At 55.6% G+C, this 26,618-nt stretch overlaps 1 protein-coding gene across 1 annotated transcript in view; it reads left to right on the top strand.

The window, feature by feature from the left end:
- The window catches only part of WWP2 (WW domain containing E3 ubiquitin protein ligase 2), a 110,368-nt gene that overhangs the window by 58,282 nt on the left and 25,468 nt on the right, over positions 1-26,618 (top strand). The window contains exons 7-8 of the mRNA XM_055145930.1: positions 6,386-6,513; positions 18,503-18,719. Of these exons, the coding sequence (XP_055001905.1) occupies positions 6,386-6,513; positions 18,503-18,719 (345 nt within the window). The remainder of the gene's footprint in view (positions 1-6,385; positions 6,514-18,502; positions 18,720-26,618) is intronic.

Genomic DNA, 26,618 nt, shown 5'->3' with positions numbered 1-26,618 from the left:
TGGCCTCGCTGGACAGGGGCCTGGCCTCGCTCAGTTTTGTTTCCATGCTGCTATTAAAAGCCGGTGTCCGCTGAGGGGGCCAGAGCCGTGCCCTCCTGGTTCTTGTCGTTCGGACAAATGCGTTCCCGCACACCGGGCAGTGGGAGGAATTCTCAGTGTGCCGGGCCGGTTTCTAAGAGGTGCCTTTTTATGTGTTTATTGCTGATTTATAGTGGGGGATTGTGGAGATTTCACTCCCCATAGTGTGTGTGTGTGTGTGTGTGTGTGTGTGTGTGCGCGCGCGCGTGCACACACATGCCAGAGTTAACTCCTGGTTCTGCACTTGAGTCACTCCTGGCAGGCTCAGGGAATCATATGAGATGTCGGGGATCGAACCTGGGTCTGCCGTGTGCAAGGCAAGTGCCCTACCTGCTGCGCCGTCACTCTGGCCCCGCCAGTGCCTTCTTAGCCCTTAACGCCCTCTGTCTGTCCCCCCACCCTGTCTCTCTGCCTGTCATGGCACTGGCCATAGTGTTCATGAGTCTAGGAGTTCATTTTGTGTTTTCCCTTCTTTGCTAGCTTATTTTTTCCCTTTGTGTCATAATCCCATAGATGAGCGAAACCTGGTAATTATTCTTCACTTTCTCTTAGCACAGCCACCTCAAGTTCCATCTATTTGTCACAAATGACATATTTTCATATTGTGTATCTTTTTTGGGAGGGAATATGGGGGCCAACCTGATAGTGCCCAGGGGCTACTCCAAGCTTGGTGCTGGTGGGGGTGGGGGCGTCACCCTGGCAGGGCTTGGGACCAGGCAGTTCCGGGAGTCAGCCCTGGCTTCCCGCATACAGAGCCAGTGCTGAGCCTCATCCCAGCCTGTCTTCTCATCTCTCAGCGCCAGAGCAGGGGCCCCTGGAGTGACTGTGCCACAGCGTGTTTGCTCGTCACCTGTTTGGGGCATGGGACTTCAGGGTAACGGACTCTTGCCAGCAGTGCTGCTGGGAATATGGAGGTGCAAATGACTCTTTCAATTCATGTGTTCTAAAATATTCTGCTTCCAAACTCTTCAGTAGATAACTGTTCACCATGTTTATTTCCCCAATTGTGGATCTCCCCCCATGCCCCCCCTCATTTTCTTATTAGTATGTTTGAAAGAATAGGAGTTTAGAATTTAGAAGTCATCAACTTCTTTTTTGGGGGGATGCGGGGGCAACATCTGGCGGTACTCAGGGCTTACTCCTGGTTCTGGGCTCACTCCTTGGGTACCACTTGGGGTAATGGGGATCAAATCCAGCTTTGACCTCATGCAAGGCAAGTGCCCTATCGCTTTGCTACAGCTCTGGCCCCAGTCGGCAGCTGCTTTGTAAAGTTGATTCCCAGGACTGGAGAGAGTGAACAGTGGGTCGGGCGCTTGCCCCGGGCCTGGCTGACCTGGGTTCAATCCCCGGCATAGCATCTGGTTCCCTGAGCCCTGTCAGGGGTGATCCCTGAGCCCAGAGCCTGTTGTAACACTCAAGCGCTGCTGGGTGTTACCCAACTGCCTGCTGTTTCCCCCCCAAAAAAGAAAAAAAATTGATTTCCATGTAAAGGACAAGGGTGACTCAATGATCGCGAATTTCTGTGCCACCACCAAATTTATAGTCTTCTTGGTTTGTTTTTGTCCTTACCTGGTGGTGCCTAACGGATTATCCCTGGTTTGTTCAGGGGACCAGGAGGTACCTCGGGTCAAACCCAGGCCTCTTGCCTGCATAGTGTTTGCTCAACCCTTGAGCCATCTCTCCAGAAACTTTTTTTTTTTTTTTTTTTGCTTTTTGGGTCACACCTGGCTCTGCACAGGGGTTACTCCTGGCTCTGCACTCAGGAACCATCCCTGGCGGTGCTCAGGGGACCATATGGGATGCTGGGAATCGAACCCGGGTCGGCCGCGTGCAAGGCAAACACCCTACCCGTTGTGCTATCGCTCCAGCCCCTCCAGAAACTTTTTAATCAAGAAAAAAAAAATGGAGGTTCCGGCCACTGAGCCTTCACTCTTTTTGGACCATTCATTTTGTTGGCACTTACCTGCGCTGACAGGCCTTGGCTTCCTTTCAGAATGTGTCAGTCACCCCTGGAAGGTGTCGCATGTCTGGCGTGGGTCGGAGAGCCCAGCCCCCGAGTGAGAGGGCCCGAGTGTCAGCATCGTGGGGTGTCAGGCAGATTCATCTCGGGGCAAAACGACCCATTACCACCTTTCCACGAACAATCTCAGCGCCTGGCACAGGCGTAAAGGTCAAAGTCTCGTCCATGTGGTTGTAACCCTCCCTCACACGCTGAGGGGCCGTCTGGAAGGGGTGAGCGAGACAAGGCGTGCCGGGGTCCCTGGGTGCAGCTGGGGTGGAAGCTGGCCCTGGGGACAGGCTTCCCAGGGAGCCTCGGCCGCATCGTGGACACTGGGCATCACGGGGAGAGCGCCCCGATGCCCGATGGGCTTTCCTGGGGGGAGGCCTCAGCTTCTGAGGGAGGAACTTGGGGCACGGAGCAGAGAAGGACGCCCTGGGAAGAGAGACGACCCGGCAGGGAGGGGACACCCGCAGACCTGCCCCAGCCGCCCCAGCCACTGCACGGCTTCCCTCCTCGCGGCCCCGCCGTGGCCCCCGAGCATGTTGGCACACAGGCCTGTGCCAGGGCCCAGCTCTGCACTGGCACCGTCTGTGTTTGGCCCGGTGCAGCCGCGTCCCGGGTGCGGTTCAGCCCAGCTCTCCCCTCACCCTTCCCGGGCCCCCAAAGAGCGTTCTGGAGGGGAAGGGGGAGGGGAGCCTGGACCGGGAGCTGTGTGGGGTGCTCCCAGCTCCTTGCCTCCGGCCCAGCCTCCCCGAGCAACGGCTCTCATTAGAGGTCAGGCTCTGCTGACAGCGTCCCCTCCCCACACTGACCGCACGCCTTCGCGTGAAGGGGGGCAGCCCCGTCATCCTGCCCAGCTGTTCTGCGGAGGCACGGGGTGCCAGGGCCACCCGAGTCCCATGGGCCCTCCACCCCCTGCCCCCTTTCGTCCTCCTCAGAGAAACTGTCTGCTGACCAGTGTCCCCAACGGCTGCCTCGGGAGCTCTCGGCCCTCGTGGAAACGCTGCACCCAGCCTGCCCCCCCCCTCGCCCCCTGGAGTCTGGGGACTTGGAATAGTTCACCGGACCGAGGCGTGGCTTGACAGCATGTGATTTATGAAATTAGCTCAGGGGGAAAATAAGATGGAAAAAGAGAGTCCAAATTAAACTTTTATTTCCACAGCCCAGTGGCACGGTCTCACCCCATCTTTTACTGCCGCGCGCAGTCTGGGGGCATGAAGGGGGCCTCACATTTGCTGGATTTCTTCTTTTTTTTTTGTGGTGGTAGTTTTGGGCCTGAGACAGTCCCCTCAGTCTTCCTTCCTTCCTTCCTTCCTTCCTTCCTTCCTTCCTTCCTTCCTTCCTTCCTTCCTTCCTTCCTTCCTTCCTTCCTTCCTTCCTTCTTTCCTTCCTTCCTTCCTTCCTTCCTTCCTTCCTTCCTTCCTTCCTTCCTTCCTTCCTTCCTTCCTTCCGCCTGTCTTTATTTTGTGATTTTCAGCAATTCTAACTCCTAGACTCGGTGAAAACTACGGTGGTTACTGGAAGGAACGAGGGGTGAGAAGAGAGGGAGGGAGGAGGCCGACTCTGGCTTGGAAGGTCCTGAAATCGTCGTGGCAGGCAAGGTGAACACGTACAGAGGAATAGAGCCGCACTCCTGGGCCTAAAGCTCTGTAAATGAAGGAAGATCTGTTTTTCAAAGGGGATTAGAAAATAGAAAAGGAAAATGGGAGAAAAGAAAGTAGAGACCCTACCTGGTCCCCACTAAGGAAATTAAAAAAAATTTTTTTTTCTTACCTTCTTACCCTTCAAAGTATTTATGAAGAGAACTAGACACAGCGAGAAAAACACAAGAGGCAAAGCTAAAGCTTCGGGCTTTGCTTTTCCCAACGGTGCCCGACCAGTATTCAGACCTCGCCGTGCTGGGAACGTCCATGAGGAGGGAGTTGGCGGGGACGCTTCCTCCTCCCCCAGGAAGTTTGTGGTCCTGCAGTGAAGCCCGGCACCCGGATGAGAGTCTTAGACGCAGAGCTGCCCGTGGGTGGGGGGCACCGTTATCTCACTGGCAGGGAAAACGCGGCCAGGAGCCGACCAGCCGGTGCCAGCTTCGAACCCAAGTGCAGGCACTGTTTAAAATTTAAAAAGTTTGAACTTTATTTATGCACCATGATTTATGAAGTTGCTCAGTAACTAGTTGTTTTAGGCATTCGCTGTCCCAGCTCCAAGTCCGCCGTGGCCCTCCCTCCACCAGTGTCCCCAGCTCCCCAGCCAAGCCCCAGGCCTGCGCCCTTAGCAGCCGAAAAATCATTTACTTTATATTGCTTGTCAAAACTAAATGGCAAACGGAATTATCAAAAAATAGTGCAGTAAAGACAATTTGTGAAAACTGTGTTATCTCCAGAGGTGTCACTGAAGTCACTGAGTGTTTACTGGGCTGCTGTGTGCTGGCTGAGCTGTGTCGTTTCTGCTCATTGAGCTTCGAGGCCTCGACGCAACTTTCCCATCAAATTTGCTGTGCTCCTGCAGGGCCCCGTCAGTAGTGTGAAATGTGGAGGTGTCTCATGTGAAACTGGACTGTTGATCTGCTGGAGGGTGTTGGGTGTGGGGGGGCACTGGGCCTTTGAGCCGGGTGGGGGCTCAGCCAGTCCCCGAGCCCTAAGAAGGCTCCAGAGTTCTCAGCCTGGAGACTGTCTCCCCCGGACAGCCCAGCGGTTTAGTGTCTCCTTGAGATTAGCCTGGCGCTGGGGAGCCGCTGGTTTATATGCCTGGAGAGTGAGCGCTTGCCGGCAGCACGTGATACACTGTTTCAATTTTGATGGGGGGGAGGGGATTTGGGGCTACACCCAGTAGTGTTCAGTGTTCAGGGGCTGTTCCTGGCTCTGCACTCAGGGATCAGCCCTGGTAGTGCTCTGGGGACCAGATGTAATGTTGGGGGCTCCAATTGTGACTGACCACATGCAGAGAAAGTGCCTTAACCTCAGTGTTTTCTCTGTGGCCCCACACTTTGGGTTTGATCTTGAGGTCATGTCTGGTGGTGCTAGGGGACCTTGCGATGCTGGTGATCAAACCCAGGCCTCCTGCATGCAAAGTGTGTTCTCAGCTCATTGAGCCGTCTCTTGGCCACAGTCATAATGTGCACGTGAGATAGGATGTACACATGAGACATGATGTGCATGAGACATAACATATACAGGAGATATGATGTATACAGGAGACAGAATGTGCACACGAGACAGGATGTGCACACAAGGCATGATATGTACACGAGACATGCATGGTACATGATACGTACACGAGACATGTTATGCACACGAGACATGATATGTACATGAGACAGTATGCACATGAGACATGACATGTACATGAGACGTGTTGTGTACACGAGACGTGATGTGTACATGAGACATGATGTGTACATGAGATGTGACATGCACACTGTAGACTCGATGTAGGGGATCCTCCAGAGCTAGTGTCAGGATCTGAGTGTCTGATTGTCAGTGTTCTCACTGCCTTACCCTGCAGGACCCAGGCTGCCCTGTGCACCTCTGTTCTTGCCTGGGGAGAGGCTGGTCTTTTTGTCTCCGGTCAATACTGAGTCGTCTCACTGTTGGCCAGTAGTGAACAGTGACCGAGGAACAGAATCTCCTTGGACAAGGAGGCCCCGGCCGAGTGAGCGAGGCATGACCAGATGCACTTTTGCTGTTGGCTGGAACCTTGTGTTCTCTGCAGATGTCACCCAGGTTCCCTGTGAGCCCCGTTTCTCGCCTGGGATCCAGATCCCTCCTTGTACCCTCCTTGTCCAGCCGGGCGGGCCATGAGCCGTCTTTTCTGGATCAGCTGCATGCACACAGGCCGGGCTGACGCCCCCCCCCCCCACCTCGCGCCCCTGCTGCCATCCTCAGGGGAAGCGTCTTCCTAGAGAAAATGAGCTTGGTTAAGTTTGAGGCTCTTTTTGCCTCAGGGAGGAATTATTTCATCTGTAGCCTGTCCAGGGATTCTTGTTTATTTATGACACTGAGCCCAATCCAAACAGCATGATAGTCACAGGATATTTTGCAAGTCCCTTCAAGTGTGCGGGGCACTCGGCTCTGGATTTGTTGACTTCAAGTGGAAAAGTTTGCACAAAATTTGCTCTCTGGCCGTTCCCCAAGAAGGATGCCTACCTGGGTCTCTGTTGGGCACCAGCTCTGGCCGAGTACAAGGCTGGAGGGGCTAATAAAACTCTTACTCCAATAAAGGGCGCGAGGGAACCCGCCAAGTTAGGTGCGACACACTCCTTGCTCCTTCCCAGTGACCTCATACCTGTCCTTCATGCTTTGACCCCCACAGGACGCACAGGCACTCGGGGAGCTCCGCCAGAACCACCGCCACAGCCGGTGAGCAGAGCCCTGCCGGGAGCAGCCGACACCGCCAGCCCGTCAAGAACCCGAGTCACAGCAGCTTGGCCAATGTCACAGGTGAGTGACCGCCCTGCGCGGCCGCCCCTGTTCTGGGCGTGGGGACTCTGACCTCTGGCCTCTGCCTGCCGTGTCAGTATGTGGGGTGTATGACCAGACCCCTGTGCTTGGATGGGTTTGAATCCTCTCATCTCTCCACTGGCCCAAGTTCTCGGGTCCTGGGCAGGTTCTGCCGAGCCAGGCCAGCGTCCACCCCTCACCCTCTTTATTGCTCAGAAGTGAAAGGTGCTGCTGTTTCTGTGTGTTTGCCGTCGACATTGACTTTGTCTGGGAGGGCCATCCTTCGAGACACCGCACCTTTCAGTTCTTAAAGGGAACGAGCCGAGGTGGGGGAAAGGAGACAGTGGCTTGTGGGTGAGGGTCAGTGTCAGTGGAGATAGCTGCGCTCTGGAGTGGGGTGGGAGGCGGCCTGGACAGCCCCGCGGTGGCCGCTGGGGACACTCCGGGTTCCCTTGGTGGTGGGGAGCCAGCCCTGCTGCCTCCAGGTGGACAGGCCCCATCTGCGCGCCCTGTGAGTGGGGGACAGAGGCTGTGTTGCACAGAGACTCCCTGCGGCCCTGCTGTCTCTCATCCTGACAGAGAAGGGGGAAAGAGACTTGTTGAACATTTTCATATCGCCTTCCCCTCCAGGATTTTGAGGAATAACCGATGCACACCAGTGTTTAAGGGCACTGCCTGGCGGTGTGATTGGCACACACTGTGAACTGGGGCCAGAGACGGAGTGCGGGGGTAGGCACGTGTCTTGGTCTGCAGCCAATTCCACTTCCATCCCTGGCACTACTTGGTCCCCCGAGCACAGAGCCAGGAGTAGCCCCAGAGTACTTGGCAGGTATGGCCCAAACCACCCCTCTCAAAATATGCATATTCTGTGAAGTGATAACCCGGCCGATAGGTTCCGTGAACATCCACCTTCTCATCTAGAAACAGGAGAAAGGAAAGAAGGAAAGAAAGAAGGGAAAGGCAGGAGAGACAGTTCAGGAGACAGAACGCTTGCCTCGCGTGCGGCTGGCCTCAGTTCGATCCCTGGCATTGCAGATGGTCCCTTAAGCACCACAGAGTCAAAGTCAGGAGAAAGTCCTGAGCATTGTGGATGTGGCCCCCAGAATAATGCTGACAGTACATGTCAGAGAAGGGGGCCGGGGATCAAATTTTCCTAGGGATGTAGATTGTCAAATCTTTTAAAAAAAATTGTTTTTTTTTTTTTATTTTTGGATCACACCTGACGATGCTCAGGGGTTACTCATGGCTCTAAACTCAGGAATCACTCTTGCTGGTGCTTGGGGGACCTTATGGGGTGCTGGGGATCGAACTCGGGTTGACCAGGTGCAAGGCAAATCCCCTCCCTGCTGTACTATCACCCCGGCCCCTAATTGTTTCTATTTTTTAAAAATGGCGGAGGAGGGCAACCCCAGTGATGGCAGGGCCTCTTGGCCTTTGCCCAGCAGTGCTGGGCATGCAGCTCAGGCCCCCCGTGCGTGCCAGGCATGTGCTCCAGCCCATCGAACCACCCCACCAGTCCCAAGATTGTCCAGTCTTCAGTGACAACTGGTCACTTGGTAATCTGTTGTAATCCGGGGCAGCTGGGAAGGCTCAGAGACGTAGGTGTGCCCGGGGAATGCAGGTGTTTAGATCAGTGTCCCGGAAAATGCTGGTAGTCATCGAGGTGAGGTGGGGGCATGGACTTGGCGCTGCTGTTCCCAGGGGCAGGGCCGTGGGCAGGGCAGGCGGGACGAGTTGCAGGAATCACTGTGGTTCCTTTCAGCTCTTGGCCGGCTACCTACCCCCTGCGCTGCAGAGTCCCCGGGAGTTGTCCCAGGGTCCGTGTGAGCAGCGGGGAGGGGCGGTGTCCTGTACGGCTCCTGCCTGTGATGGCCCTGTCCCCACCCTGTGGCCGAGGGTGCTGGCAGGGTGAGGAGCCTGCGGACTGCAGATTCAGGGTGTCTGGGGGCCGCCGTGCGCAGCAGCCGGACCCGCTTGGCCTGGCTCCCGGTCTGCGCCCAGGGACGCCGCGAGCTGGGCTTGCCCAGACTGTTGCTGAGATCCTCTCCTGGCCTCTGCTCGTGTGGCAGAGTGTTGTGCCTCTTTGGGATCGCTCTTTTCAGCCCGTTTCAGCAGATCTGCTCTTGGGGTCTCGGCCTTATCTGCAGGGATGTCGTGCTTTGGCAGACGGGGCAGGCACCAGAGCATCCGCGGCAGCCCGCGGTCTCACCTCCAGAACCTGAAACTGTGTCACGGGCCATGGGGGAAGTGCCTGGACAGTCCCCGGCCTGACCCGTGAGGGGTGGGAGTCGCGTCGTCGGGACTCCTGTGTGGGGGTGAGCCTCGGGCCCGAGTCTCGTCCCTCCTTCCTGCCGGGGTGTCGCTGCTCTTCTTCCCAGAAAGCTGGGACCGCTGGACCCTCCGGCGCCCAGCCAGGCGCTCCAGAGAGATTCAGCCTTTCCTTTGGGGACTAGACAGAAGCCCCCGCGTGGGAGCTCGAGTCTCGGGGGTCTGCACACACGAGGGTGGGCATGTTCCTGCTGTAGGGCTCTGGCGTTGGAGCCGTGAGGCCAGCTGAGGCGGCGCTGGGACGAGCCACCCCTCCCTCCCCACCATCCCATGGCGCCGCCACAGACGCCAGGATCTGGGATTTATGGAGCAGGCGTGCAAAAACACACGCCGGCGGAACCGGAGCCGAGCGCCTGGCGGTGGCTCGTGGTCTCCCAGCTGTGACGCCTCCCAAGGGTAGGAAATGAGAGGGGACGGCCGCTCGTCTGTGTCGAGGGGACCTTGCCACGTTTCCCAAGTGGGGGCTGAGAAAAAAGCCTAATCACCGTGCCGCGCTTCCCGGCGGCTTGTTTGCAGTGATTTACTGTCTGAATTTTTTTTTTTTTTTATCAAACACTTAATCTGAAGCAACATCTCTCCCCGCAGCCTTACATCTGATTTCCACGCTTGAAGATCTGGCACGGTCTCCGGCCGGCTGCCGGTGGATTCTGATCCCCGGGCACAGGGAGGTAGAAGGTGACTCCCTGTGTCCTCGTTTTCCTGTTAATAAAATTAGGACAGGCGTCTACTTCTCAGAGGGTCGTTACAGTAAGAAAATGATCTCAAACATGTCGAGTGCCTGGCACGGTGCTTGGACTCAGTCAGTTCTCAAACAGCCTTTCACGGTCATTTCATAGTTAAAGTCACGAACCCGGGGCCGGAGGGAGAGTGCAGCACACGGGTTCGATCCCCGGTGTCTCCTGTGGTTTCCTCTCAGGAGCCGTTCTCAGCACCAACCCCTGAGCACCACTGTGTGTGACCCCCCTCCCCCAAATCATGCAGTCTAAATAAATGTTTCCCCCCCCTTTTTTTTTTAACTATGTCGTAGTTAGCCCTCATTCAACCCTTTGAGTTCCTCTGTATGGTGGAGACAGAGTCCCGATTGCCTCCCACACCTTTGTTTCTTCTCCAAGTCCTTGAGTGACAGGAGGTGGATTTTTAAAGAAGGAGATCCAGTATTAGTCACTGGATTCCCTTTCAAAGGGTCGAAGCACATCATCTGCCCCAGCTGGGCAGAGTCTGTTCCTCAAGTGGTGAATAAGCCTTATTTCTTTCCCTCGGCAACGCTGTGAGTTTACTAACAAATATTGTGGCCTGTAGGATAACATGGGGTGTGTCCTTTTAGCTTTGTCGCAGGGAACTTTGTTTACCTTAAAGCAATGCCCTTTCTGTATGGACACAGGAAGACAGTTACTATTATGCTTTGTAACTTGGGAGCCGATTGACTCCAATAATATTTACTCTTGGGCACAGTTGCCCTTAGTTCCTAGCACCCCAGAAGCAGCATCCTGACGAGGGACGGAATGGACCCTGGCATTGAAATGGGCCAGGCCAAAGCGCCACAATACTCAACTATAAGTTGAGAGCATGGTCATAGACAAATGCTGTCATGAACCAAAAGTAATGATGAGACTAGGACCCTGCTGGGGTTAGGAAGACTAACCTGGCCTGAGGACTGTGGTCTGGAATATATAGTGAATGTCCTCAGGAAGAACCAGATTTTAATTTTGTTATATCTCTTACTGTGCTCACACAGAATGACATTGTTAGAAATATTAGAAGTAAATTTACTATAACTATTTAAGTGGATTACTAGCTGAGGAAAGAAGAAAGTGACACACCCTGGATGGGATCTCACCCTTGAGCAGATCTCCTAGTAATCTGAAGTAACCTCCTTAGATGAGATTTTGTTAATCTCCTGGAGGAGTGGTCTTACCTCACTTTGCTGATTTGTTAATGTTCAACCCACCTTTGTGTCACCACCCTATGTGATTGCTTTATAAACTAAGACTGTAGGAGAAGCAAGAAAGAGGACACAGAAGCAAGAGAGAAGACACAGAAGCAAGGAGAAGACACAGAAGCAAAGGAAAAGACACAGAAGTGAGGGAGAAGACACAGCAGCAGAGCACAGAGCGAAAGAGAATCGTCGGAGCCAGAAGCAGGGGAAAGAAAGAGCACAAAGCGAGTGAGAATCAGAGTCAGAGTCAGAAGTGAGAGCGTGGGGCTGGAGCAATAGCACAGCGGGTAGGGCTTTTGCCTTGCAAGCGGCCGACCCGGGTTCTAATCCCAGCATCCCATATGGCCCCCTGAGCACTGCCAGGAGTAATTCCTGAGTGCAGAGCCAGGAGTAACCCCTGTGCATTGCCAGGTGTGACCCCCCCCCTAAAAAAAAAGTGAGAGCGAGTGGGGCTCCAGAGGCTGAAGCAGAAGGGCTCCGAAGAGAGAGATCGGAAGAAGAGATTGGAAGAGACCAGAGGAGAGACGCCAGAGACAGAGAGAGGTCGGAAGAGACCAGAGGAGAGACCACAGACCACAGACAGAGATAGACAGATAGAAGAGAGCACAGTGGCACGCACAGAAGCGGGGCACAAGGAGGAGCCATCCCAATCCGGTCCATACACCGCGGCTCCAGAGCACCGAACGCAAGGAGAGGGAGGGAGGGAGGGAGGGAGGGAGGGAGGGAGGGAGGGAGGGAGGGAGGGAGGGAGGGAGAGAGAGAGAGAGAGAGAGAGAGAGAGAGAGAGAGAGAGAGAGAGAGAGAGAGAGAGAGAGAGAGAGAGAGAGAGAGAGAGAGAGAGAGAGAGAGAGAGATGCCCCGAGAGCCCGCAAACAACACACATCACATCACCCCCTTCCGTGCGCGTGCTTCTTTGTGTTTTCTGTTTTGTTTTTGGAGGGTGATGCTCAGGATGCGTCCTGGCTCTGCGCTCAGGAATCAGTCCTGGTGGGCTCAGGGACCGCATGGGATGCTGGACGGAATCGGGGCCAGCTGCGTGCAGGCAAACACCCTGCCTAGCTGCTGTTCTTTCTCCAGCCTCCGCCTGTGTCCAGTTATTCAGTGCTCTCTCTGCTGTTGCTGTTTTTTGAGCCACACCTGAGAAACATGAGCGACCTGGTGTTTTTCCTGCCATGGCTTTCCTGTCCCTCCCCGCGTTCTCTGTGCTGTGTTCCCTCATTTCTGGAACCGTGACTCCTGTTTATGTCTTCCCTGTTTTGAGCAGGGCCCCTGTGCTGTGGGTCGTTGGTGCGATCCTGTGGATTTCTCCAGTGTCTGGAAGGGCTCGTCTGGTTGCGTCACGATCGTCTGTGAGAGTTTATACATTTGCAAAATCAGTTCCAGACTCGAACGCTTGGGAGTGTGGTGGGCTGGAAAAGGAGTGAATCTGGGTGCTGGGTGGGGAGGTTGGGACTTTGCCAGCAGGTACCCTGCTAGGGCTTGTTTTGTCATCTTTGCTGCCTGCTCCTGCTCCTCCTCCTCCTCCTGGACCATGTGATCATGTATTTTGAGCCATCCTGGGTTTCGAAAGCCTCCATTGTTGCCATGCGCCTTCTCCTGCCCAGCTGTGGGGGGAAAGGGCCAGTGTGTACCCCGCGGGCACCCCACATGCACCTAAGGAACCTTCACCAGATGGTGAGGCGGCCGCGTGTCCAGGCGCAGGGAGAAGAGTGTCTAATTCCCTGTGTTTTTCCGAAGCTACCAGGGCGCCGAGAACGTCTTAGCCAGAGGAGTGCCCCGTGCAGGAAGCTGAGTGTTCGGCCGCAGCGCACGGGGACCTTTCGCCTCCACTGACTTTTCCCGTCTTGGTCCGTTCACCCTCACAGCTCGTTCAGCTCCTCTTCGGGGTGACGCCGCGTCCTTTCCCTCTCCCCCTGCCCAGCCTTTGCCCCGACTTCCCGGGCTTGTGGGTGTGGGCGCGGCTTCTGGGCGGCACCTCTGTGAGCCTCTGTCCCGCGTCAGGACAGCGGGAATAATAACCACGCAGGGCACCGTGGCGGGTCTTGGAGCAGTGCAGTGACAGTAGTGGAGAAGCGGGTGAGATGCTCACGGAATCTGCAGTGTGGCTAATGGTGTTCGCTAGCGTCGATTTTGGAGCACTGACAGGTGTGCCCTGTGGAGGGTAGTCCGCCTTTGCCACTTTTCTCTAAATGTGAAATTATTTCAGAAATCGGAGAGGGAGAGGGAGAGAGAGGAGGAAAGAGAGCGCGCGAGAGCAAGAGCGCGGCTTCCTAAATGCTGCTGTTCTCTAGGGTGAGGGGTCTTGTCTCAGCACCTTCTCGGTTTGATCGGCAGAGATTCATGCGTTGAGGGCCATCTCACTAAGCGCTCTGGACAGGCTAAAGGAGGACAGGATGGGGGCGTGGCCCCAGGTTTGTTTCAGGAAAAGAATCTGAGAAGACACAGCGCAGGGCACACCAGCAGGAAGTGAGGGGCCCAGTGGCGGAAAGGCAGGCGCGCGCCCTGGGGAGGGAAGGCGGCTGGGCTGCTGACCCGGGCCGGGGCGGTGAGCAGAGGGCCACAGGCAAGAGTCCAGCGGGAGGAGGGGAAGGTGTGAGCCGGGACGGAGCCACCTTGTCATCCCCAACAAGGACCCGGGCGTCGGAGGAGAGTCGTGTGTGAGCCGCCTGGCGCCTGTGCCGGGTGGGGCACCTTCCTCTCAGGCCTGCCGGGCTGGACTTTCTTACCCACGGCCGTCCAGCTTTCCTCACCTCTCCCCGCGCCCCAGCCCGGCGTGCCCCGCTGAGCGCCGGGGGCTTCACTGTCTAAACCTCAGCGTCTTCTCCGCGGGCTGTGACGGTGCAGCTTGGCTGCAGAGGGTCGTTCAACCCCTCCTGAAAGTTCGCCTGTCTTGGGTGACCGGCTTTGCTCTCTGCTCCCAGAGCGGGGTCTGGCCTCAGACCTCACTTGGTGAGCTGCTGTGGCACCCCCGTGGCCCTCGGGGATGTCCGGACCGACGCCACCCTGGTTGCAAACCCCCGCCCCCCATCCCCAGCTCAGTTTGCTGTGTCATGAAGGGTCAGGTCCAAACTGGATTGATCGGAGGCTCTTTCCCGGCGACATGCCACGGGGCTCAGGTTTTCCAGTCCATAATTTTGTGTTATTTCGTTTAATAGGTAGGACATAACACGTCATGATTCCTTTCAGAGCACAAGAGCTGAAGCCCGAGAAAGTCTCTTTCCTGTTCCTGCCCCAGAGACAAGCCTGTTTTGTTTCTTTCTGTTCTTTCGCAGAGTCTTTTGACATTGCACATGCACACATATATGTCTTTTTTTCTTCAAAAATACTCACACAGGGACTCGGACTGTGTTATTCTACACTTTCCCCCTGCATCGCGATGCTTGAAGCGTTCCGTATCTCTGGGGCGCTGCAGAGGCGGGGATGGGCGGGAGCGTCACTCAGAGCGCAGAGCTCCGTGGGCCACAGAAACTTGTCAGGGTTTTGAAACAAAACAAGATTTTATTGTTTGTTTTACTGTTTGTAGAGGACACGAGGAAATTATTATTCTGAAAAGTGAGAAAGGAAATGGAAAAACCTCAAGTATTTCTTCCCCCCTTTCTTTACAAACCTGCAGTCTCCAGGGAACCACATTTGAGGGGAAGTTGCTCCTTAAAGGCATGACGGAGTGGAGACTGCTGCTTGAGGCCCCGGCTAGGTAGGGGGGACAGACGGGCCGTGGAGGCCTTCTGATGCACCTGAGGTCACAGCATCGAACTCATGTTATCCGGACCCGCCACCCACTTGCAGCTCTGACCGACTCAGGGCCTCTTGAGCCTCTGCACCTGCCCCCACCCACCTACTCACTGTTGCTTTTCACTGTCACTGCCTGTTTGTGCCTCCATTGGGCTCTCTCAGCTTCTCTCCTACGAGCAATAGGTGAAAGTCACACGTTTGGTTCCCCCCACCATCAGCATACTTAAATATTTCCTTCCTTCCTTCCTTCCTTCCTTCCTTCCTTCCTTCCTTCCTTCCTTCCTTCCTTCCTTCCTTCCTTCCTTCCTTCCTTCCTTCCCTCTCTCTCTCTCTCTCTCTCTCTCTCTCTCTTTCTTTCTTTCTTTCTTTCTTTCTTTCTTTCTTTCTTTCTTTCTTTCTTTCTTTCTTTCTTTCTTTCTCTCTTTCTTTCTTTCTTTTCTTTTTGGGTCATAGCCGGCGATGCACAGGGGTTACTCCTGGCTCTGCACTCAGTAATTAGTCCTGGTGGTGCTCGGGGGACCATATGGGATGCTGGGAATCGAACACGGGTCAGCCGTGTGCAAGGCAAATGCCCTGCCTACTATACTACCAGCCCAAATATTTTCATTCTTGTAAATCTGAGGGCTTAAAGTGAGGTATCCGGGGCTGGGGTGATAGCGCAGCGAGTAGAGCATTTGCCCTCATACAGCTCACCCGGGTTTGATATCTGGGACCCCATATGGGCCCCTGAGTACTGCTGGGAGTGATTTCTGAGTGCAGAGCAAGGAGTGATTCCTGAGCACTGCTGGGTGTGGCCCCCAAATAAACAAGCAATCCCTTCCCCATAATAACAACAACAAGCATGGTATCCTAGGACTGAAGGGGAAGGCAGGATGGAAGGCACTTGACCTGTGTGTGGCGGTGTCAGGCGCCACCTTGGTCCAACCCCCTGAGGACCGCCAGGAGCAGAGGCAGGCGTTGCCCCTGAACACAGTGTGAGCCAACTCCCGCCGACCCCCAGGCTGTCCTGTTAGATTCTTTGGAAACTTCAGTTTTTGTTTTGGGGCCACAACCAGCTGTGCTCAGGACTCACTCCTGACTGTGCTCAATAGAAACAGGTCCCACCCCGTTGTTTTCAGTACACGACTCAGGTGTCACAGTCTGTTCATTGCATTCTCTCTCTCTCTCCCTCTCTCTTTCGTGTTCTGTGCTGAACTTCCTTTTTCTTTACTGATTGATTGACTGGTTGATTGATCAATTAATTGCACTGCTGGGAATTGAACCCAGGGCCTCAGACATGAGGCTCGTGCTCCACCACGGACCCACTTCCCTGATTCTTCATGGTCCATTCACTTGACTTCAGCTTATTCGTGTGTCAGAGCTATGTTGCTTTCATTGCTGTACCTTTATTGTATGTCTTAATATACTTTAGAAATTCAATCCTTGCTTGTGTGTACACACAGAACTCCTGCCTAGAATTTCTTGACTGTTCTTGTGATGTTCATTTCTCTTATACATTTTAGGATGATTTTGTTTGAGTTCTCATAAACTAAAAATATGGCATGTTTTGGGTTTTTTGTTTTTTTTTTTTAAAGACTGAATAAAATTTATACATTTGCATAGAGAGAAATGCCATCTGCCCTGGCATACTCACTCGGGCAAGAGAGAAAGAAATTTAAATATAAAGTTGTGTGTTCGTGTTGGGAAAACATCATTTCACAGGATGTAGTCACTTATTAAACAGCGAGTTCAGTCCGTGTGCTAGAGACTAGTTCACATACAGGGGGAGGAAGCAAGTGAATTGAGCATCAGTTGTGCTCTTGTCCATTTCTTTTTTCTTTTTGGGCCACACCCAGCAATGCACAGGGGTCACTTCTGGCTCATGCACTCAGGAATCACCCCTGGCGGTGCTTAGGGGATGCTGGGATTTGAACCTGGGTCTGCCACGTGCAAGGCAAACGCCCTCCCTGCTGTGCTATCACTCCAGCCCCTGATCTTGTCCATTTCTTAGGGAATAAGCCTGGCGGGTCCGAGAGAGCACCTGGGGCTGAGAGCAGGCCCTGCCCGCTAGGGCCGGGTTAGATCTCAGAGCTAGTAATAGCCCCCCATCACAGTGGGTGTGGCCCCCAATCCAAAGCAAATAGCTTCACGTCCATGAAGTGGTTTCCTTCCCGCTTGCCCACTCCCCGCCAGGGCCGAGAGCCGCCCGGGGCTTGGCAGGGTTCTCCTCGCCTGAGCCAGAGGATGTGCAGAGATGAGGCCTGGAGAGAACTGGGCTGCCTTGGATAAACGGGGTGCTGTGGGTCGTGCCCACCTGGTGGGGTTGTGTGTGAGGCTGAGCGAGATCCTCCCAAATGCTTGGGGAACCACCTGGCACCCCCTGGAGCCCTGTGGCTGCTAACTGGTATCGCTTATGTTGGAGGTAGGAGCCCAGGGGTCCAATTTCTTACGTTCACTTCCTGGTTCCATGCTGAAGGCGCAGTTGAGGAAAAATCTAGAGGGGTCAGCCACCTGGTTAGATCAGCGAGTCCACCTCTGCATGGCGACTGTGAAGCCAATACGAAATGGGGAGGCCAGAGTCTTACTGTGGGTTGTGCGGGGACTTGGACGGGGCGGGGGGTGGGGTGGCGGGGGACCAGCCAGTGGGAAAAGCCAGCACCTCTGTCCCACAGTGCAATGGCAGCGTGAAGGAAGCTCTTCGTTGGAACGTTCAAGAAGCGTCTTGCTTGCGCTTTGTTAGGGGAATGGCAAAAAACAATTTTTAAAATTTTGGTTTTTGGTCATGGGGGAGGGGCAGCATATCTGGTGGTCCTTGGGGGCTGCTTCTGGCTCTGTGCGCGTCAGCAGGGGCGCTTGGAAGTTGTGTCTGGGCCCCTGCATGCACAGCGTGTGCTCTGCTTCCGGAGCGCTTTCTCTGGCCCAAGAAATCCTGAGTTCGGAAGATGAGGCTAAATGAAACGTGTGCTTTCCCACACATGCACATTCTTCGTCGATGTACACGCACAATTGCAAATGTAGAAAACCTCTCTGCAGTGTGCCTTAGGCGGACCCAAGGGTACGTCTTCCAGACCTTCCCCGATTCCTTGGTGAGTGGGAGGATGAGAGGGCGCTGCCTGCTCTGGGTGCCTTGTGACCGTCAGTTATCATCAGAAGATTGAAAAATGGAATGGTCAGGAATCAGCCTGTTCATGGCCCTGTGTCCGTGTTGCCTTGGAAACATGTCACTGGTCTTCTTTGGAGCCCCTTCTTTTTTGTCTGGAGTCTTACCCCTTACTCCCTTCTTTGGGCTGTCTTTCCAGGCACACACACATGATGGGGGGGGTTCCTTGCGCATAGTGTGTCTTAGAAGGAAGGTGCTGTTCAGGTGGCAGGCTGGGAGCTAGGTCTGTGGCCTGCCTCTCTTCCGCCACTCGCTCGTGGTTCGCCTGTCACCACGGTGTGCTGCGGAAACTCATGGAAGCACCAGCTAAGCGAGTGCTTGGGTTTTAGGCCCACCTCCCTGTTCTGTGAGCAAGCGCTCACTGAGTTGTTCGATTTCCGTAGTTAGGGCTGGAGCAATAGCACAGCGGGGAGGGCATTTGCCTTGCACGTGGCCGACCTGGGTTTGATTCCTCCATCCCTCTCAGAGAGCCCTGCAAGCTACTGAGTATCCCGCCCGCACGGCAGAGCCTGGCAAGCTACCCGTGGCGTATTCGATATGCCAAAAATAGTAACAAGTCTCACAATGGAGACATTACTGGTGCCCGCTCGAGCAAATCAATGAGCAACGGGATGGTAGTGATACAGTGTGATGCAGGTTTGTCTTGGGGGTTTTGTGTTTTGGGGATTGCACACCCTGCGGTGCCCCGGGCTTAACTCCTGGCTCTGTGCTCTGGGATCATCACTCCTGGGGGCGGGAGATCGGGGACCAGGTGAGACCCAGGCATCAGACCTGGGCTGGGCGCATGCCAGGCGAGCAAGTGCAAAAAGCCTCTGATCCTGGTGGCCCCTGAGCCCGGTTTCTTGTGTTTCCAGTGAACGATGACCCTGTGGCCGTCACCGATCCCGAAGATGCCTCCGTGGTCGTCGTTGGTGTGACGTCCCCGCCCGCTGCCGTGGCCAGCGTGACGGCGAACCCCGCCATCGCGTCTCTCCCAGGCCCTGCTGCGCCGGCCGAAGGAGAGGAGCCCAGCACCTCGGGCGCACCGCAGCTGCCCGCTTCCGTCCCTGCCCTCGACGTTCTGCCCGCGGGGTGAGTAGCCCCTGTCCTCCGCTCTCCCCTCTCCCCGCTGCGCGGCGCCTCCCCTCACGGAGACCCCGTGGGGCTCCCTCCCAAGGCAGAAACAACAGGGAGATTTATGGCTCCGCAGCTGGTGGTCTCTGGGGAGGCGGCCGCCGAGCAGTGCGTGCAAGAGCCGCTTGTTCAACATAAATCTCCACGGCGTCTCGGCTGTCTGGGGCGCGAATCAATGCTGCCTCACACTGACCGGGCCCGCGGCGGCTGCAGAACAAGGAGCTCATTTTGTCCTCCGGCACCGTCGTCGGAGGGTGTTTGCCCAGATCCCGCCCGGTAACGGCTGTTCTCTGCTGAGGTTTCCAGCAGCCTGTGGTCCCTGCGTCTCCCGGCGGCCCAGGCCAGTGCCCGCCCGGCCCACGGGCTCGCCCGCCCCCTCCCCTTCAGAACCAGGTCCGATGGGGAAGGCCTCGGGTGAACTGATGGAGGTGGCAGTGTGGGGCCCACGTGCGTGGGCACAGGAGTATGCTCGCCCGGGTTTTTGTTCCTGTCACCCCCAGCAAGACCCGGCCGAGGGTTTGTCTGCTTTGGTGAGGCGGCGGGAGCAGCCGCACACGCCTCCCCAGGAAAAGAAGCTCCTGGTTGGTGGTACCCCCAACTCCACCCCCAAAAGGTGTTCGAGGGACCGTGAAAGAGGGGAATGGCTCCGAATGGGAAGCAGAAGTCTTGTCTCCTCACCTGCACTCCTCAGTCAGGGCCAGTCTGCCCGTGGGCCCCACGCCCACCCTCGTTATCACTGTGGTGCTGAGTTGCGGTGGCCTGGCCGTGGTGATTCTGACGGGAAGAGGAAGGCCCGGCTCACCACACCCCGCGCTGCGCAGGGTGGTCATGCCCTTCCTCAGTCACTTCAGAAAACCCACTTTCTCTCTCGGAACCGGACCCGGGGCTCACAGACGGTGTTTGCCATCCACACGGTGCACCGTCGCATCTCGCGCACTCCCCAGCTTGTGTTTCTTACGAAAACAGTGAACAAGTGAAAAGTATCGCACAATTCCCTGGAGCACTGTGTCCTGCCAAGTTGTGGCAACTCGGGAATTGTGGGGTGCGGGGAGTGGGGCGCGGGGACCTGGGGGGGCACCTCCGAGAAGGGCTCATGGGGTGTTGGCTCCGGAGAAACGATTAATAACCAGCCACTCGTGTCCAGCTCTTCCCTACCCGAGACTCCTTTTCTCTTTGTGTGGTTAGGGATACTCGAAAGATCTCCGGGTAGCTTTTAATTTTAAGCCTGCACGCTATAATTTGGGGAAAATGGAGCAGAGTCGCTTTGGCAGGAGGGAGAGCAAATGGCCGCCCGTGTGCCCCATGAGCTGTTCTGTTTTCTTTCTGCTGAGCAAATGCCTGGAAGGCTGCCGCCCGCACCCTCAGCCACAGGCAGGCCGGCCCAGGGCTGGCCGCGGCTTCGTGGAGGCGCGTGTGTGAGGGTCACTGTTCTCATGGATTGGGCTCTTCCTGTTTCCAGGCAGCTGGAAAACTCCAGGCCCTGAAAACGCTCTTTATTCACGTCTGGGGGATACCCACCCCTCCCCACCCTCCCCAAGGCGTATCCCTGCCCGCACCACCCGGGCAGGGCACTTTCCTGAGGTAGAGTTTGCATATTTTCCTTAGTTAGGCCTCTTACAACCCCAGGAGGCCGCTGCCCACGGGCACACGCCTCGCTGTCCAGAGTGGGTGTCCAGCCCCTGTTTCCCGGCCAAAGCTGGCCTCCGGGGGCCGTCAGTAAGAGAAGGGGGTGGCGGCTGGAGAGGTAGAGCAGGTAGGGCGTTTGCCTTGCACACGGCCCGCCCGGGTTCGATTCCCAGCATCCCATAGGGTCCCTTGAGCACTGTCAGGAGTAATTCTTGAGTGTATGAGCCAGGAGTAACCCCTGTGCATCGCCGGGTGTGACCCCCCAAAAAAATAGCAAGGAAAAAAAAAAGAGAAGGGGTAGCGCTGGCCCGCTGCAGTCTCCGGGGCTGGTTGGAGGTGGGTCGGGCGTGGGGGGCTTGCCATGGGTGGTCAAGGCTGCCACGGACCCTTCCACCCCTCCCGCCTCACCCACACCAGCCCCGCTGGGGTATGAGGTGGGGCGGCCTGGAGGGAGGGTCTCCGTCCCTGCTTCTGCAGAACTCTTGGAGCCTCCACGAATGGAACCTGGAGCGGGCGGTCCCTCCGCACGCTGCAGTGGGCTCCCGTGTGAGGGCCCCTCAGCGCCCACCCGAACAGCCTGTCATCTCCCGCACAGCTCCGTCCCGCTCCTCCTCACGGCGCCCTCGCTGGCCTGCTGGCCTGCCCTGGATTCCTTCTTCGGGCCCTGTCCGGCCTCAGGCTCACCCTCCCCCCGGGCCCGGGTGCGGGTTCCCGCTGCGCTGGCTGTGCCAGGGCCACAGGAAGCCTGGCACCAAGGAGACTCGAGGACCCCAGCGCCCGCTCTCCCTCGCCGTGGGGGGACTTCTCTGCTTCTGTGACGCCCCCGAGAGCAGCTCTGAGAAGACTCCCGTGTTTTCCTCCCGAGAGCAGGAACCTGGCACCCTCACTCTTGGGCGTTTTAGTGTGGGGGCCGCATGTAGGGGTGCTGGGGATGGAGCCTGGGGCTCCCACATGCCCGGCAGCCCTGACGTCTCCCAGCCTCGGCAGCGGCTGGGCTGTGTGGGGGCTTCCTCTCTGCACCGCCTGCCCTTGTGGGAGCCCCCATGGCGGGGAGACCGGGAGTGCCTGTGCTCTGAGAAGGCGGCCGGGCCAGGCGCGGGCTGCTCCTCACACGGCTCCGCAGCCGACCCCGGGACTCAGGGGGTTTGCCCGGGGAGCCCCCGGCCCCGCTCTTTTCAGGCGGTGAATTTGCTGCTCTAAAGTCGGTCGTTGAGGAGAGAGACAGTTCATCCCCGCCGTGTGTCCACATGCACACCTGTACGTGTCTGGATGGGCACGTCTGTTTCAGGGACGGAAGGCTCCCGAAGCCAGTGGAAACCAAGCACCCCTCTGGGCTCCCCCCACCCCCCTCCCGCTCCCCGTCCCTTCTCATTTAGCTGTCAGCAAAGCAGCCCACTGGCAGGGTCACAAATGCTCAGCAGAGAAGGGGGTGCCGGGAGGCCTCAGGAGAGCCTGGGGGGAGGACACGGGGCGCAGGCCGCAGGCCCTGGGGAGGGGTCCACTTGGATGGCCCGCCCCACATCTGGTTTCCATCAGGGGACCGAGTGCTCATTAACAGGCCATGTGTACATGGCTTAGATAAACGCCGAGTGTGTGCGGGGCCCAGTGCCCGCGCGGCCCCTGCACACAGAGGGGCTTTATTTCATGCTGGCAGCCGAGCTCGGCTTCGGCTGCTCACAGAAGGGCGGCCCTTGTGCTCGGCTGCAGACTCGCCCGCCCCCGCTTCACACCAGCCCGCCCATGTCACCGGGGCCCAGGAGCCACGAGATCTGCAGGAGAATCCATGAGCCCCAGAGTCTAGGATTCACGCATATGCACGTGTGTGTGCGCGCGCGCACACACACACACACACGTTTGCATGCCTACGTGCACACACAAGCACACACATACATGCCTATGCACATACCACACGTACACACACTTGCATATGTATACACACCACATGCATACACACGCACATGCATACACACACATGCACCCATGCACACACATTTGCACACGTACACAAGCATACATGCCTACATGCACATTACATGTGTCTGCACACTCATGCATACATGCATACACACATGCACACATGCACACACTCCCACCTTGGGAGGGCCAGAGAAGCCCATCCTCCAGGTGGTCCTGGAGACAGTTGTCAGGCGCCCGGCTGGCCCAGTTGTCGAGAGGTTTCCAGACTAGCATTTGGAACTCCTGCTAAACTACAAACCAGCCACTGCCATTAAATTTTCTTCCAAGCTCGGTTTTGGCACAAAATCCTTCCTAAGAGGTTTGGAGCCAGAGTTTCTCAAACTACCCATGGAGAACCAGTCCTCCCACCCCGCCCAACCCTGCTCCTGCCTTACTCGATTTTGGAATTTCCAATCTATTATGAGCTCTTTTGTTCTTGGCTCTTCCACGAGAGATATGGACTCATCGGGCCAGAGGGTGCGGCAGTGCTGTGTCGGTACTGGAGTTTTATTTCCAATATGCTTATGTTCTCTGAGTTCCTCACTGGTTCCTGAGGAGTGAGCCCAGGATGGGATGCCGACCTTAGTTTGAGTTGCGTGGGATTGAAGGGCCTTATGGGGTGAGCAGGGCCGTTTTGCTGACTGTGTACTATTCCTGGACTCTGTGAAGGGCATCGCCTAACTGTCCTTTTCTGCTGTCCCTGGCCTCCCTCTGGACGAATACCTTGTTCGTACTGACACCACTCTCATTGGAGGCTGGCCTACGAGATGGATCCCCCGTTTTCTGTGTAGAGGGCTTTGTGTGACAGTGAGTTTTCTGTAGTGGGGATAACGTCCTCGTTACCCAGCCCCTGGCTTAATGCTTGGCTTCTGGAGAGCTGGAGGGAGACGTGGTGGGTGAGTGATGGGATGAATGATTTCATTCTCTGTAGCCTGTTAGCATTTTTAGTCTTTTTTAGAAAAAATTAAAAAAAATAGAGGAGAACCACACATACCCAACCAGCAACTACAACAAACATCCCCCAGGCTGAGCCGTGAGTGCCTTTCCTGGACCGAGGGTCGGTCTTGCCTGCCTCCTCCGTCACATGCCGGGCTTGGTGCTTGCGCTGTGGTGCAGACAGGCCCACGGACTGTTCTGTGCCGTCTTCACGACGCTGCAAAGGCGCTGCTGTTCCCCTTCATGGGCCCCAGACCACATATACTGTCATGCACACACACACACACACACACACACACACACACACACACACACATCTACTGAACTTGGCTCACTTCGGCAACTGTACTTGTAAAGTTAAGAATAAAAAGTATTTGGGGGAGCCAGAGAGAAAGTACAGTGGGTCAGGCGCTTCCCTTGCAGGTGACTCCCCACGTCCGGTCCTTGGCACCACATGTGGTCTCCCAAGCACGGCCAGTGGTCCCTGAGCACAGAGCCAGGGGTGAGCCCACCGAGCAGGAGAGCTCTCCCCAGCCCCCCAAACCCCAAATATTTTAAGCATGTGAGACTGGAGGGTGATATAAGAAATGCATCTCTGCGTGCTGCGGGCCCGCCTGCCCTGTGGTGCAGGGTCTGAGTTGGCTCCCTGGCACTGCGTGGGCTGCTGGGTATGGATGGCCCAGTGGACCCTGGCATCACTGGGCATGGGCACCACTGCATGGAGGATCCCCGACTTTGAACTGTCTGGCCTGCTTTGCACAGTGTTGTTGAAAGTGGCCCTATGGACCCATGAACAGAATTTGGGAGCCCCCATCCCAAAAGAAATCCCTGTGAGCTTACCCCCTACCCCCTGTGCCTTTGCTAAAGCCCTCCCTTCCCTTTCATCATGAAAGCCCCCTAGCCTGAGCCAGTCCCCGCTCGCAGAGATGCTGAGTGTGGGTCCTTGTGCTGCAGGGACAGGGTAGAGGGTAAGACCTGCCTTGCATGCACCTGACCTGCGTTTCACCCCGACACCCCAGATGGTCCCGAAAGCCCACCAGAAGTGATCCCTGAGTTAGGAGTGAGCCCTGATGCCTCTGGGGGTGGCCCCAAATTAACGTTCCCAAAAGAGAACTTTCAACTGCTGATGGTATTCTGTTGTATGACTAAGTGAACATTTATTTGTGCTACTTAAGTGAAAAGTTACTGTGTATCGTAACATTTTAAATAAAATATAATACATTTCCTATGGGCTGGAGCCATAGCACAGCGGTTGGGCTTTCACCTTTCACGCTGCCAACCCGTGTTTGATTCCTCCACCTCTCTCGGAGAGCCCGGCAAGCTACTGAGAGTATGGAGACCGCAAGGCAGAGCCTGGCAAGCTACCGTGGCGTATTGGATATGCCAAAAACAGTAACAGTAAGTCTCTCAATGAGAGACGTTACTGGTGCCCGCTCGAACAAATCGATGAGCAACGGGATGACAGTGACATTTCCTATTGCTTTAAATGATCCCTTCTGAGTGCAAAACAATACCACAGTGAAATTTTTCTGGAGGCTGTTTAAGCACTTTCAAAATTTACATTTATTTTAAGTATACCATGGGTTATGTTTCCAGTGGTATTGGTATTTGTGGTCTAGGTGTACCCAGTACCTGCCCCATCTCATGTCCCCAGGTAACCTCAGTCCTCCTGCTCCCCCTAATCTGGTGCTCTCACTTTGTGCTCCTGTCCCAGAATTTGTTCTCCTTTTTTTTTTTTAAAGGGTGTTGGGGGGGTGGCGTGGGGGCACACCCAGCGATGCTCAGGGCTTACTCCTGGCTCTGCACTCAGGAATCACTCCTGGCGGGGCTTGGGGGACCATGTGGGGTATGGGGGAATCAACCTAGGTCAGTAATGTGCAAAGCAAGTGCCTCCCCACTGGACTATCACTCCGGCCCCTTCCCTTGTTTTCCTTCCCTGGGAAACAGTGACGCGAGGACAGCTCGCCGGGCGCTTGCCCGACACTCGGCCGAGTTCCCTCTGGACAGTCTTCTGTGGTACCCGCTTGTTTCTTCCGGGCTTCCTTCCTTTAGTAGCTGCCGTCAAATTGTTTTTCTTTGAGTCAGTTCCCAGCGCACAGGCCCCCGAGTGTGCGTCAGCCGAATGCGGAGCAAACTTGCGTCTGATTTGGTTTCCATTGTGGCTGTGGATGGCGTCACCGTATGGCTTTCTTCCTCGCGCCCAGGGAGAGCCGGCCTCTTTTTACCTGCCTTTCAAAATTTCACTTTTTGGTTTCCTTTTCTGTGAATTGCCAACTCCTATATTTTTATCTTTTATTTTTCTTGGTGTGTTTTTCACCTTAATCTGCAGGATTTTATTTTATTTCATGGGTGGGTGGGGGGGAATCTCACCTGGTGTAGGTTTGGGGGCCACTCCCAGGAGGGCTTGAGGGACTGTGAGGTGTCAGGGATTGAGCCTGGGGCTCCCTCATGCAGAACACGCCCTCCCGTCCCCTACAGGGCTGCCTTCTCAGCCCAAATCCAGAGGGTTTCTTTATAAAGAAAATATGTTTCGTTTTGGGCCAACGCTTGGCAATGTTCAGGGCTTATCCCTGGGTCTGCCTAGGCATCGGTCCTGGTAGGTTCGGGGGCCATATGGGTTCTGGGGATCGAACCCAGGTCTGCCATGTGTAAGGCAAGAACCCTACCGGCTACTGTCTGACCCCAGCAAGATTCCTTAATACTAATATGTCTCAGTTATATCGCATCGAGAATATTTTCTCCCTGTGTGTGGTTTGCCTTTTCACGGAGGTTTAGTTTTCTTTTCTTTCTGTAATAATTTTTCTTTTGTTTTTGTGTTGTCCCATCCTGGTGGCGCTCAGGCATCTGTGCTCAGGAATCCCACCTGCTGGGGGAGGGATGAGATGTGGGGGTCAGGTGTGGTGCCGGAGAGTGAGCTAGGTTTGCCAGTGTCTAGTCGGCATGTCACCCCTTGTGCTCTCTCTCCAGCCCGTGTCTTTTCTCTTAAAAAAAAAAAAGTAATTAGGTCAGTTTTGATTTTTTTCACTTTGGTTTTTATTGTGGTAAAATATGCGTATCCAAAATTGATAATTTTAGCTATTTTGATTATACAGATTAGTGGTATTTAGCATATCGGCATGATTATCTTTCTAACTTTTTTTTGGGGGGGTCACACCTGGCAATGCACAGGGGTTACTCTTGGCTCTGCACTCAGGAATCACCCCTGGCGATGCTCAGGGGACCATATGGGATGCTGGGAATTGAACCCGGGTTGGCTGCGTGCAAGGCAAATGCCCTACCTGCTGTGCTATTGCTCCAGCCCCTATCTTTCTAACTTTTATGTTGTCATTTATTGTTCAG

Source organism: Sorex araneus, chromosome 8 (assembly GCF_027595985.1).
Source record: "Sorex araneus isolate mSorAra2 chromosome 8, mSorAra2.pri, whole genome shotgun sequence".
Lineage (NCBI taxonomy): Eukaryota > Metazoa > Chordata > Mammalia > Eulipotyphla > Soricidae > Sorex > Sorex araneus.
The sequence above is the reverse complement of the archived record's forward strand: the minus strand, read 5'-3'. Positions and strand labels throughout refer to the sequence as shown.